Source organism: Babylonia areolata, chromosome 6 (assembly GCF_041734735.1).
Source record: "Babylonia areolata isolate BAREFJ2019XMU chromosome 6, ASM4173473v1, whole genome shotgun sequence".
NCBI lineage: Eukaryota > Metazoa > Mollusca > Gastropoda > Neogastropoda > Buccinidae > Babylonia > Babylonia areolata.
This window is the reverse complement of record NC_134881.1, coordinates 17,238,489-17,253,133: the sequence shown is the minus strand read 5'-3', so window position 1 is coordinate 17,253,133 and position 14,645 is coordinate 17,238,489. Positions and strand designations below refer to the sequence as shown.

General features: G+C 42.9%; 1 protein-coding gene across 3 annotated transcripts in view; it reads left to right on the top strand.

Annotated features, from left to right (window-relative positions):
• The window catches only part of LOC143282796 (uncharacterized), a 28,977-nt gene extending 19,661 nt beyond the window's left edge, over positions 1–9,316 (top strand). For 2 of the 3 annotated variants that reach the window (XM_076588563.1, XM_076588562.1), the window contains 3 exons: positions 2,518–2,777; positions 4,052–4,385; positions 5,857–9,316. In XM_076588563.1, coding sequence (XP_076444678.1) covers positions 2,518–2,777; positions 4,052–4,385; positions 5,857–6,368 — 1,106 coding nt within the window. In that variant the 3' untranslated portion in view covers positions 6,369–9,316. The remainder of the gene's footprint in view (positions 1–2,517; positions 2,778–4,051; positions 4,386–5,856) is intronic. The other variant, XM_076588565.1, reaches the window with a different exon arrangement.
• The last annotated feature ends 5,329 nt before the right edge of the window (positions 9,317–14,645 follow it).

The following is a 14,645-nucleotide window of genomic DNA, read 5'->3' as shown; positions in this document are numbered from 1 at the left end:
AGACTTGTGTTGATTAATCAGCTGCTTCTGAGCATGGGAGCAAAATTTTGAGGCCTTTGTTGTATTGATTGCTGCTTAATAAAAAATTTAAAAAAAACTTTAAAAAAATCTTTTTGTCATTTTTTTATGTAAATAAGAAAAGTATGCATTATTTTGACTGCTGTTTTACTCTGGTCTTGAATTTCAAAGTATTTTTTTACCTCTCACTCCCTCTCTTAGTCTACCTGCTTTGTTTCATTTCTTTTAACCCCCCTTTTTTCCCTTGGTGCTCTTTATTCATTTTGTAAGTTTTACCATAGAAGCATGGTTATATGCCTATGTGTAAAAATTGTTGGCAGCTTAATTGATATTGCTACTGCTCTTGTTATGCTTTAAAATCAAAAGTAAGAAAAATAAAGAAAAAAGAAGCTTAAGTGTTCAAGAGTCACTCAGAGAAGTGAGGACTTCACACTGATGGGTTAGGCATGAAACGGTTCTTTCCTTTCTTTTCTGGATTATCTAGCTCAGACACAGGTCTTTCCTGTTTTTTTTCCTTCTCCCTGTCCTTCCTGTTTTCATGCATGCATGCTTCCTTTCTTTCTGGTGGCCAGTGTCTTTAGAGCACAACCAAACAACTGTTGTGTGTTACTTACATCAGAATTGGTGATGTCAGTTGTATCATTCATAAAGGATAAGAATGATAAGTCTTTTCATGTCAACTAAATCATCATAAGTAATTCTTAACTAACTCCGGACAATGGAATGCTATAGTGTTCCTGATGTAAGGAAGCGTTCCGGACGACGGCACGCTATTGTGGTTTTGACAATTAAAATTTTTTTCCATGTTTTCCTCATGGGGTAGCATAAAAATCACAGCTACACTGGGCATTGCAAACGTGTCAAGGGTCGAATGGAAAGTTTCTTCATGAGGTTCCGTAACTAGTTATACACTCGCTGGTGAGCTGTTGACCTTGGTACCCCACATGACAAGCTAATCTGCATACGTATCGAAAATGGCAATCACATTTGATCACATTAGATCACAACAGCGGCTTTTTACTGCTGCTGAAGTGATTGAAATGCTTCAAACTGAAGGTTTCGACATCAACGAGGATGATGAAGACCTTGATTAAAATATCTGTAGTGAAGAAAGCTACCAGTGAGGAGTTACTGACAGTGACTGAGCTTCTGAGGGCTGTGAAGAGAGGGATGGGGTTGGGCATACACATGACGTGAGGAGAGGGGTCAGTGGGTCAAGTACAGGCAGTTTCATTCAGTTACTTTTGTTTTGTATTTTTTTCTTAACCCAAACAAATGGGTCATCTGCAGGGGAAAGCAAGGGAGAAAACTATTAGTCCGGAATGAGTTAAGGATCATGGGATTTTTAGACGGAAGTAGTTTTTCATGAATCATTAAAAATGGTGAGTGTTCAATCTAACCAGTGAAATGGGGGATTTTTTAATGCCTTTAATGTTTCATTTATTCTGACCTCCACATACAGATGGTAATTTCTTTGTTGAATGTTGTTAGTTTGTTAGTTCTGTTGTTGACTTGTTGAATATAAGGTAAACGATAAACGCTGATTCTGCTGTCTGTTTATTGGTAAAAAGGATGAATATTGAAATACTGTAGTGGTTTGTTTCAGGTTGAATAATAAATGGTCATGACAATTTGTTCAGCTTTAGGATGAATGTTCAATGGTTGTGATGGTTTGTCCTAATGATACATATATAATTCATATCGATGATAGGAAATTGCAAGAATCACATCACAGGGAACTCTGCCCATAGAGTTGTTTGTAGTTGTGAAAACATTTATGAGCATCACATGGTTATCAATTAATCTTTTTATGTTGGTGATGGTAGGATTCTCTTTTAACTGCTTATGTGTTACATATAAAATCTTTGGAAAAGATATCCAAGTTAGCAGTTCTTTTTTTTGTAACACTTCATTCATAAGGAAGATGCAGGGTTTACTTGCTTTTTATTTTTTGTGTGTGTACCTTTTTGGTATGTTGGTTTGCTAGTTAGTGCCATTGGTGTGGCGACATGATGCTATTTATCATTCAGTATTGTTAAATTTTGTTTCACAGTGTTGGTTTTGTTTAGTTTTGTTTCTGTTATGTTCAGGAGGTTTCATTTTCTTTTGCCTGTTTCATTTTCTTTAGTCTACTGTAGAATGACATGCCACATTTTATGGGGCTGATGGGATGTAAGGAAGTATAAGTGAGAGGGAGGGGGAGGATAACAGAACAAGCCAGAGTTATTCTATCTTGCTTAAGGTGATTTTCTTCTTGCTGACATAGTGCTTATTTCCCCTGCTGTGATAATGGCCATGTGCATGTCATCAGCGGTCCTTCGCTTCTTAGGGCCCTCATTCATTTACATGGCAAGCAACAGTCTTAGGCATTCACCTTGCTTTGCTAAAAAAAAAAAAATTTAGTTCACTTTCAACACCTGTAAAAAAAAAAATTTTTTTAAATGAAAAGAAAGAAAGAAGAAAAATCTTTGTAATGTGTCGACTTTGGTTTGTTGACAGCAGTGTCTTCCGACTTCATCGATGTGGTGCCACTGGAAGGGGGCAGCGACCAGGAGGAGGAGGAGGCTGGGTGTGGGTTGGACAGCGACGAAGGAGGGGACAGGGACAGCCCCCAGGTGTCACCCATGACCGGACTGCGCCGGCAGCTGCCCTCCCTATCGGAAGAGGAGAGGGAAGGGGAGGTGTCTCAGCTGACCATCAATGTCTCCACGCTGTCGGCCCCTGAGGTCTCTCTAGTGCCTTCTCCGGAAGTCTCCAAGGTACTGTCATCCCTCTCTCTTGTGCCTTCTCAGGAAGTCTTACAAGGTGCTGTCACTTGTCTCTTGTGCTTTCTCCAGAACTCTCCAAGGTACTGTCACCTTTCTCTCTAGTGCCTTCTCCGGAAGTCTCCAAGGTACAGTCTCCTCTCTCTCTGGTGCCTTCTCTTGAAGTCTACCAAGGTACTGTCAGGTCTCTAATGCTTTCTCTAGAAGTCTCCCAAGGTAAAGTCATCTCTCTCTCTAGTGCCTTCTCCAGAAGTCTCCAAGATACGGTCTCCTCTCTCTAGCACCTTCTCTGGAAGTCCGCGAGGTACGGTATCCTATCTCTAGTGCCTTCTTCATAAATTTCTCCAAGGTACAGTCTCCCCTCTCTCTGGTGCCTTTTCCGGAAGTCTCCAAAGGTACAGTCACGTTTCTAGTTCCTTCTCCAGAAGTCTCCAAGGGACAGTCACCTCTCTCTAATGCCTTCTCCAGAAGTCTCCAAGGTATTGTCACCTTTCTCTAGTGCCTTCTCCAGAAGTCTCCAAGGTATTGTCACCTGTCTCTTGTGCCTTCACCAGAACTCTCCAAGGTACAGTCTCCTCCCTCTCTAGTGCCTTCTCCAGAAGTCTCCAAGGTATATTCACTTGCATGGTGTCTGTATTGTGTCAATTTTTTTTTTTAATTCCAGAGTGCTGACAGTTCATCAAAGAAACACACACAAAATCTCAAGGTCAGCACTCTTGTGTTTTGGCCAGAAGTATGGAACAAATTGCCTTTCTCAGTCCATGACATGGTTTCCCCAGTTCACTTTAAAATGTCTCTGAAAAACACTCCTCTTTCTTTCTGCCAACCATCTTATTGATCAATGTGCTTTTTGAATGTGTGTGTGTGTGTGTGTGTGTGTGCATGTGTGTGTGTGTGTGTGTGTGTGTGTGTGCTTGCTTGCATGTTTGTGTATGTTATGTTGTAATCGAATGTACGTATATATTTATGTACATATTACATGTGTTGTTGACACATCACACCACAGGCTCTGTTTGGGATGTGCAATCATCAGTCTGTAATATTAGAAGGTTGACAATAATATCACTTCATCTAATCACCACTTTAGCCATCCATTCTGTGAAGCATTTATAAGTTTCCTTTGTGATATGTTATTTAAAAAAAAAAAAAAAAAAAAATCACCTATGGTGACTGAGTCCCAGAACATGTGACCAGTCGAAGCCTTTTGTCACTTGGTTAGTTATTTGCCTTTATCTATTTTTCCCTTTTTTTGTTTGTTTCTTTTGCAGAGACCCAAGTCTCTGGAAGACAACTTGAACGAAGTGCGGTCCAGTTACCAAACCCGGAGCCTCTCTCGCTTCAACTCTGTCAAGAGGAAGCAACTGGAGAGGCTTCGGCAGCGCTCAGACTGGTTTCTCTCCCCGAGCACTGCTCGCAGCAACGGCAGCAACTCGGCCACGTGCACCTTGGGCCGACATTTCCACCCCCACCACCACCACCACCATCACCACCACCACCACCACCACCACCACCCTTACTCCAACAAGAAGAATGGTGGCAGTAGGAAGGGCGGGGGTAATGGAGGGGGTCATGGTGAATGTGGAAGTGGCAGCAAAAATTCAGGTATGCTGCTGCTGCTGATGATATGGATACTTATATAGCTGCCTATCCTTGGTCGGAGACCAAGCTCTAAGCGCTTTACAAACACAAAATCATTTGCACAACAGGCTGCCTACCTGGGTAGAGCTGACTGATGGCTGCCATTTGGGCGCTCATCATTCCGTTTCCTGTGTTTTTCAGTTAGGTTTCAGTCAAGCACACATATACAGACATACAACATTTTACATGTGTATGACTGTTTTGTTTACCCACCCCACCATGTAGGCATCCGTACTACGTTTTCAGGGGTGTGCATGCATCGTGTGTTCTTGCTTCCATCACCCACCAACCGCCGATATAGATCACAGGATCTTTATCGCGCGTATTTGATCTGCGTGCGTACACACACAAAGGGAGTTTAGGCACTAACAGGTCTGCACAAAATTATGACCTGGGAGATTGGAAATATTTCCACCCTTTACCCACCAGGCACCGTTACCGAGATTCAAATCCAGGACCCTCAGTTTGAAAGTCCAGTGCTTTAACCACTCATCTCTTGTGCCTGTCATGCTGTGTTTGTTGACTTTGGGCTTAAACGAGCATGGTGTCTTTCCTCTGCAGTTAGGTGGGAAAGGGTTATGGGAGAATTTAGGATCGTTCTGTCTGTCTTTACCTGCAAGGCCATATATTTCAGTTCACCTTTTTTTTTTCTCTAGCAAGCGTACTGAAGATTTGGATTTGATTCCAATAGTTACTTTATACAGAGAAATGCTTTCTTCTGTAGTGGTATGAGGATTTAATCTAGATGTTGTATCCTACAAGACATAATTATTGTCTGCGAGACAGGAAACCCAGTGTCTTATTTCAGCTTGTGCACCATTGAGACACGTACGTTATTTTCATGCAGCTTAGCCACACTTTGACAAGACACTGCATATGACGGCTAACAAAATTTAGTATGCTGCATCTGCGAGTTTACGTTGCAATGCCTCTGTCAATCGTGCACTGTGTGTGTGTGTATGTGTGTGTGTGTGTGTGTGCTTGGAGGAAAACGGCAGAATGGTTAAAAGCTCAGCTGCCAATATAGAGAGTCTGCGAGGGTCTGGGTTTGAATCCTGCTTTCGCCCTTTCTCCCAAGTTTGACTGGAAAATCAAACTGAGCATCTAGTCTTTCAGATGAGACGATAAACTGAGGTCCTGTGTGCAGCACGCACTTGGCGCACTGAAAAAGAACCCAGGGCAACAAAAGTGTTGTCCTCTGGCAAAATTATATAAAAAAGAAATCCACTCTGATCGGTACACAGATGTATAAGCATGCCCTCAAGGCCTGACAAGTGATGCTGCTGTCAGGCATCTACCTAGCAGACGCTGTGTAGCGTATATGGATTTGTTCGAATGCAGTAGGGCCTCCTTGAGAAAGTGAAACTGAATCAAACTGTGTGCTTGTGTGTGTGTGCATGCAGTGATGACCCTTGTGGCTGTGTTGCTGCTGCAGGGAACTCAGTGACCAAAGCCTCGTCGGAGGGCACAGTGCTGGAGACCTACTCTGACACCGACTCCGTCTTCACGGACCACAGCTCGCGCTCCGAATCGCCGGCCTCGGAGCCTGTGTGGAGTCACGTTCTGAAGGCCCAGTCGCGTGACCTGATCCACAGTGACACTCTGGCCGAGGTGGCTTCCCCCCTCATCCACCACCACCACCAGTCCCCCCACCACCACCACCACCACCAGCGCCACCAACGCCCACTTCACCGACGCCAAGTGTCCGACTTGTCAGAGCCAGATTTTGCCGGTAGCATGGGCGCCGGGGAGGAGGAAGAAGAGGAGGAGGAGGAGGAGGGGGGAGACAGGGCCGGGCCCAGCAGAGAGAGAGGAGTGGGGAAGGCGGGGGAGAGGAAGGGGGAGGAACAACACCGTGCGGGCCTCATGACGGACGAGTCAGAGACGGAAGTGCAGTGCTACATGCTGGAGCAGCACTATGGTCCATCCGAGGACACCTCCTCCTAGCATCCTCCTGACCATCCTCGTCCATGCCGAGTCTGCACCTTTCTCTCTCTCTCTCTCTCTCTCTCTCCTCTCCCTCTCTCCCTCTCTCTCTCTTCAGCAGCTGTTTTTTTTTGGGGGGTGCAGCATTGCAGATCCTCTTGAGGGATGTCCTGTTGCCTCTTATGCATGGTGTTGATCAGGGTTAGGTCTTGAACTGTGCTCTGTGTGGAGTTGTCCTGAGGGAGCAGCTTTAACAGCCTTTAGAGTGGACGTCTCCAGGTCCTTCACACCCTCATTTTCTTTCCTCTCGTCTGTATTTGTGTGTGAGGTTCTCTTCTCAGTAACTTATTTTCTCCCCTCTTTTTGTCTGCCTGTCTGTCTGTCTGTCTTGTGTGTGTGTATGTGTGTGTGTGAGTGTATGCGCGCACATGCGTGCGTGCGTGCGTGCGTGTGTGCGCATGCGTGTGTGTTTTACAATACATGTTATTGATGTGGAAGCAGCGGTGGCTGTTGGTGGCGGTCATCAGTGCTTCTCCCACCCACCCTGACATCTTCAACCACGGCACCAGATGTTGGAAGTCCTTGGACACAGCATTGTCCCCATATCCAGCGCCTGTCTTTTTGTCATTTCGTCGCCTTGAAAAGGTCACAAGGGCATCAGCTCTTTCTGGAATTCCAGACTTTGAAATCTTGGGAGCGGTTTTTAATTTGTATTTTTATTTATTTATTATTTTTTTACTCTTTTTTTTTTTTCAAACAAAACTTTGGTTCATCTAGTGTGGCTCTTGCATCCAAAAAACTGACCTCATGTTGTTGTTTTTTTCATCCATGGGCTGAAGGAATCCAGCATGAAAATGAATATTGTTCTTTTTCTACATTAAAAAAAAGAGATGACTTCCCTACTTACATTTGAATGATAATGATGTTTTTTTCATGTTAACTCTAATGCCAGCAAACTGGTCACATTTTGAAAGCTTTTCATAAAACTTTGAGTTAATGTTGGGTCCTGGTCTTGGAAAACCCATGTTGACATGTATATTTTCTGCCTCTGACTGAATCCCAGAAATGTCTTGAAGAAGCAGACAAGGAAGGATTTGACTCATGGTGACATACAAGCATGCAGATGCGTAAAACAGATGGACAGCATTCCGTAAAAGTTTCCCCTTCACCCTACTTGTCTGTCCATTATTACAGCTTCTTAATCATCAGTTGATTTGTCGGAAGTGTCTGGTTCACCAGTAACGTCATCGCAGTTGTCTAGATTGCCAGATGTATCAGTGCTGCCTGAATGATTTGTAACATTATCATAAGCATCTCGTTCATGGAGCACATTATCAGAGTTACACTGTCATTGCTGTTTGGGTCACCAGTAACTTTGTGACCCAGTAACTTTTTCACAGCTTTCTGGGTCACAAGTTACATCTGTCCAGGCCACCAGTAACATTATCTCGGCTGTCTGGGTTACCAGGAACATATCAGCTGTCTGGGTCACCAGTAACTTTATCTCAGTTGACTGGGTCACCAGTAACTTTATCTCAGCTGTCTGGGTCGCCAGTAACATCTCAGCTGTCTGGGTCACCAGTAACTTTATCTCAGCTGTCTGGGTCACCAGTAACATCTCAGCTGTCTGGGTCACCAGTAACTTTATCTCAGTTGTCTGGGTCACCGGTAACATCTCAGCTGTCTGGGTCACCAGTAACTTTATCTCAGTTGTCTGGGTCACCAGTAACTTTATCTCAGTTGTCTGGGTCACCAGTAACTATCACAGCCGTCTGGGACACCAGTAATTATTATCTCAGCTGTCTTGGTTACCAGTAAAGCCATCTGGGTCACCAGTAAGTTAGTTTATCTCGACTGTCTTTGTCACCAGTAACATCACATCTGTCTGGGTGGCCAATAACATCACAGCTACCTGGGTCACTGGTAATTTGTTCTCAACTGTCTGAGTCATCAGTGACTTTATCTCAGCTATGTGGGTTGCCAGTAGCCTTATCTTGGCTGTCTGGGTCAGTAGTAACTATATCATAGCTGTTTGTGTTGCCAGTAACAGCTGTATATCAGTTGTCTGGGTCACCACCAAAAAATGCATCATTGCTTTCCGATTCAGCATTCACTGACATTACAGCCACTTGGAACAGCAGTGATAGCTGTCCAGGTCAATATTGACTATGTCATTAGTACTATAATAACAATTTTCTCACTCAGTAATATAATAGTACTGATAAAACAACTTTCTGGGTCATTGTAGCTGGGCAGGATATATATATATATATATGATAGTCAGTCGTGTCTGACTATGACCATCAGAACAGCAGAGGAGGCAACTGCTGTTCCGACTATCTGGGCTAGAATTTGATTATAGTTGAGGGTGTCTTGCTCAAGTTACATCCCCACTCTCTCGACCAAAAGGGTTTTAGGACAGTCAGCGTTGGGATGGTTCCCAAAGGCCAACCAGCCCACAAGGCTGCAGCACTAAGAGCCAGTGCAATTTTGCCTCCTAGTTTGAGAATCATAGTCCTTCACAAAAGACCAAGCTGTAAATGATTTCCCATTGATTGGAGAAATCTTTGATAATACAGCTTTCACTTTGCTGTTGGCCCAAATGTAAACTTATGTCAATCTGTGATATAAGCTGAGTGTTGGGTCAATACATACAATAAAAAAGAAATGATGGGAAAAGGAAAGAACACCTCAGTAGTTTTAGTTGTGACAACAGAGAGAGAACATATCAGTCAACAGAGAAGAGCCAGAAAAGGACTTGGCTGTGCAGATGCTCCACACACTCCCTGTATCACTCGGGCTTTCTCCAGCTTCTGCCAGGTTTTGAGGAGAGACCCACTTGTTACAGAAGGTTGTTCAGTGCTGCTGCTGCTGCTGCTTCTTCATATGGATGTTATTGGTGAAGACATTTCTTTGTCAAAGTGCATCTTTTCTGGGCTGTTTCTCTTCCCCTGTTATCTTTGTGGTGTGTGTGCTGGGAGTCAGGGGTGGGGTGGGGTGAGGGGGGGGGCGATGGGAGTGCCAAGGAGACTGGCAAGTTTGTTTTTAGGGCTGCTGGTTGTCACATGTTGTCAGTATGGTGGTGGTAGTATTTGTTGGTGTTTCTTTGATGTACGGGCAAGGAGTTGGAGGGTAGGGGTTGGGACATAGCCGGCACAGTGTGGTGACCCCACTGATGATGGCAGTGTTGTTCAGAGAGATTGTTGTTATCTCCACAAACTAGGAAGACATCTGTGCATTTTTGACCAGGAATATGTATCGATACTGGGTGACCAGGAAGTGAACACTTTTCCCTTTTTGAACAGAAATGTTTTCCTGTTGTACAGAAACCACCCACATCCTTTCACTACAGGCACAGACACACACATACACACACACGCACACATTTATGCTGTGCATGCACAGTTGACTTGCACACACGCTCGTGCATACACATGTACACACACACAGCACATCTTAACACTGTAACCGGAAGACTGCATCTCATTTACTATAAAGACATGCCTGCAAACACATTTGGAAGTGTAATTTCGTTTTGTGTCCTGTGTTGACAAACAGGGTAGTGGGGTCTTTTTGACAAATGTAAGTTGGTTTATCTCAGAATCGATACACTTTCATTGTTTTATGTTGTTTTTCACTAAAAAAAAATCATTCAAGCCTCTAATCTTTAATAGAGACTTGTTTGTTAAATACATTACTGGTTTTAAAACTGTTAAGTGTTATAAGCAAGGAAATGTTTTAATCGAGTCAGTATTTGTGTGACACATTTGTGTTTCAAGTTGATGGTATTTAAAACGAAACAAATTGTTATTTACACAGTGTTGATGTGTTTTAGTGATGGATGTGTTTCACTTGGCCAGAATTTTTTTTTTTTTTTTACAATTCATTGTTTTAGAAAAATCTGTTTATTTATTGTAAACATGAGCAAGTTATTCTGCATGACATTTGTTGCCTGTGTTGATTTTTGTTATGAACAAAGTCAAATTCATTTTTTCAAAGCAAATCTATATGTATTTGTGACACAGGTAATGTGTTTCCTAAACAAGTTGATGTGTATTTCTAACACAGGAGGTGTGCATTTTTGACATGAGATGATATATGTGCATTTTAGACATGTGTTGCTTTTGACACGTGTTTCTTGACTCATTTGATGTGTTCTTTTTTTCTGACATGGATGCGTCGATGTCTGTTAAGTGTAACTCCAAACAAGCGAATGTGTGTATTTTTTTAACACAGCCAAGCTAGTGTTGATGTGTATTTCTGACACATGCCAGTGGTGTTTTTGTCCAATGTAAATGATGATGATGAACAAGCCTGTATATTTGATGATTGTTTCTGACCACAAGTTTTGGTGTGTGCTGTGCCGTGGCAACATGTCCCCATTATTGTGCAGCATGTCAATGTGACACACATTTAATGCAGTGTGTACCTGGCACACTTATTCTGTGTTATGCCTGTACCGACTACTGTGCACAGTGTTGTGTGTAACCAGTGTGTTTTTTCCACTGTCACTGATACTTGGGCTTCTTTCTTCTGGTTTTTCCACTGTCTCAGGAATTTCTTTCTCTCCTCTGAACTGTGAGCATGGTGTGATGTGATTATATAATCTATGGACAGGTCATGAGTTGCAGTGTGTGTGTGTGTGTGTTAGGAATGATGTGCTATGTGTGAATGTGTATGTGGCTGTGCAGCATTCAGTTGTAACTTGTGTAACTGTGTGTTGGCTTGCAAGAGAGAGCAAGAAGTTGCCATTGCTCTTGAGCCCCACTTGTATGGGTCCAAGTTATGCAGTTGAGTTGTGAAGAACAGAACTGATCATCCTGCTTACTTCACCTGTTAAAAGAAAACTGAAAAGAACCTTGCAGAACCAGCCAAGGCAAGTCGGAGTGTATCTAGCAGCAGCACATTGTTACATGCTAGTTTCAGGAGCAAAGCAAGACCCCATGTGTCATGTGTTCCTGTCTAAGCTGGCCTAGTCTACCTTCCCGTTGTGCTCAGTGTGTTTGCTGAGATTCTACTTGATCATATTAGACAGAGACCTAAAAGAGGTCTGCTGCCCTTAAGCTCTGACTTTTTGTTTATGATTGAAAGTCAAGACTTGTTAGTACCAGCGCTGTGGTTGAGCCTGGGTTATTTTCTCCCTCTTGCATTTCTTGTCATGATGGTATGTTTGAATTAGTGTCATCGTCATGGTCATTGGAACATCCATTTTCTTTCCGGGGCATGATATTTTGCGGAGTACTGGCTCGCTCTTTCCAGCCCATTCTGTGGGCCTTTCGTTCCCTTTTTTCGTCACGGATACCAAGGAAAGGATGAGCGATGTGCTGCAATCTGCCCCCAGGCTTTTGACAGTCAGTGGTCACTGTATGGTACATCTCTGTCACTGTCAGTCATCGCCATGTGGTGAATCCCTCTCATGTGGCAGATAACTGTCATCAATAGTCATCGCCATGTAGCAGATCTCAATCACCCCTAATTTCCTGTCTGGTGACTTTTGTCAACTTGAATGGTTATTATAAAAAAGAAAAGTGGAGGCAGAACCAACAACCAACTGAAAATAGGACATACACATGTAGGCTGGTGTAGGTCTTGAACATTAAGACTCTTCCCAGTTTGGTGGATATTTAGTTCATCATGAATGTGACATGAACGCATCAGACGTGTGTGTGGGTGTGTGTGTAGTGTTTGTGTATGTGTGTTTGTGTATGTGTGTAATGCACAAGGAAATCATTCTCTTTAGTGTGCTCTGCGTGAAGTGCTCTGTGTATATTTGTTCCATGTTGTCATGGTTCTGTTTCGAGATCAAAATGGTTTGTTGTGTACATACTCTTTCTCTCTCACACATGTACATGAGCCCACACAAACAGACATTATCACAAAGAAAGTTGTTAATCTTTTTAAAAACAACATTTTTATCTTTAAATTGGTTGCAGTGTAAACTATTTATTCATGCCTCATTTTTGGCATGGATGACTTTTGTGTGGACTTCTTTTTGTGTTGTCAGTATGTGCACTTCCGTGTTGATTTCTGTACAATTTGTACGTGCGTGGTGCAAGCTGTTATTGTGACATTTGTGTTTGGGTGGATTTTCTGAGCTTTTGAGTCTTGACATGTGCAATCCCATCAGTATCTGTACGTTAGGATGCTGCTTTTAACAATTTATAATACACGCTGTATTACAAACTGTCACCAAGCTGAGTTGATTTACTGTCAGTATGTCACTTGCCATGTATGCTTGCTTTTATGCTGGTGTATTTTGTTTTCATATTTATTATCAAATATTACTATCCTTATCAGGCGCCAGTAATCAGTGGCTTGTTTGTGCAGGAAACAAAGAGATTTGCATGCACATGGAAGGGAGACTGCTGTATTGCCCCACTCTAGGCTTTAGGTGGAATTGATGAATGGTTTAATTCATGCTTGTGTAGGAGTTAGGTGGAATGGATGAACGGTCTAATCCATGCTTGTGTAGATTCAGGACTTGTAGGTCTTTTCAGAAACTGCTGCCACAAAGGCTGTAGCCATTGTTATTGGAAGTTCTCGTTGCAGAGAATGGATTTGTTTTAAAACACATTTATTTTACAATTACCAACAAAAGATAAAAGAAAAAGTTGGATCAGTGTGTGAATATTTTTCCTGACATGGTATTCTTTGTCATGATATACATAAGAAGAATAATGATGACAATCTCACACATAGAATTAATTTTTAAAATGTCAGGAAAGAGAGCAGTGAATCAAAAGAGTTTAAGATGCCAAACATGAAAGCAGGTACCAGGTCAATATACAAGCAGTTCGGGTCAGTAAAATGCATCCTGGGATTCGATTTAAACTGCTGTGTGGAATGGGGCTAACAGCTACGTCAGCATGAATGTGTAGGCATCATTACTGGCATGAGGGAGGTTTATCCAAAGGTTGAGATGTCCCTGAAGCAAGGCGTTTGACACAGACTTGTGCATAGGGGTCAGATTCGAAAATGATTCAGATTAATTTCTCAGGGAGGTGCCAGTGTGTTCAGACACTACACCACATCTGCTGGGCCTGACAGCAGCATAACCTAACGCACTAGTTAAACCTTGAGTGCATGCATATATGTCTACCTATCAGAGTGGATTTATTCTTCAGGGCTTTTGCCAGAGGACAAACACTTTTTTGCTGCGATGGGTTCTTTTTCAGTGCGCCAAGTGCATGCTACACACTAGAGTCAGGACCCTGGTGTATTGTCTCATCTGAAGGACTAGAAGCTCAGTTTGATTTTCCAGTCAAACTTGGGATAAAGGGTGAGACTGGGAATCAATCCCAGACCATCATGGGCGCTGTATTGGCAGATAAGCATCTCAACTGTTCCGCCACCTTCCTCCAAGAGAAATGGAAAAAACACAATGGATGTTTATCAGGGTGTACAGTGTCGGTGTGTGTAGTGACGAGGATGGTGTGCTGTCAGTCTGTATATCTGTCTGCATCACCAGACAGTGACTCTTTGAGACAACCACCTGTCCATGTTACTGTCACTGTCATTGTAACATGGAGGACACCACGAGAGAAAAGTTTGCAGTTGTCAGCATGTCATGAACTTGATCTGTTAGGCTTAGTGTCACTGTTGGTATGTGATACCAGCATGCTTCTGTACATCATTTCAGTAGTGTGTTGTCATGGTCATGTAATCACAGGTTGGCTGGGCTGTAAAAAGCAACAAAGACAAATAAAGATGAATTGTGTAACCACAGGTTAGTGTCTTTGACCAAGTTCCATGACCAAAGCTGTGTCATTTGTTTTTGTAACATGGATTTAGGTCACTTGTGTGCACACCACCTGTGTGTTTTACTGCACCTGACGTGTCTTGGATAAGGATGAACAGGGAAAGTTACATGGCTTGTAAGGCCTAGCCTGTCTTGGATAAGGATGAACAGGACAGGTTATATGGCTTGTAGCACTGCAGTCACTCTTGTTTTGCAATTATTTGTTCTCCTCTGACTGTACCACTGTATGGAACACCTGTAAGAAGCTAATCAGCACACTTGTGTGCTCACCCCAGAATTTTGAGGCGAGGAATTTCCTATGCCCCTCCACAGTGCTGTATGCTGGCCTCTTATCTCCACCCCACCCCTGCACCCTGCACACTCCCCTTCTATCGATTCAGACAGAACAGTGTAGCTTTGGGTGTTTTGTTCTTGTTGATTTTTGGTGCCCTTTACACATGTACATTGTTATTGCTTGGTGGCCATGGATTTATGTTGTGGTGCTTTGGTTTTGCCCTTGTTTTTCCTTTGTTTTACCCAGCTTTTTTGCTGTTGTTAAC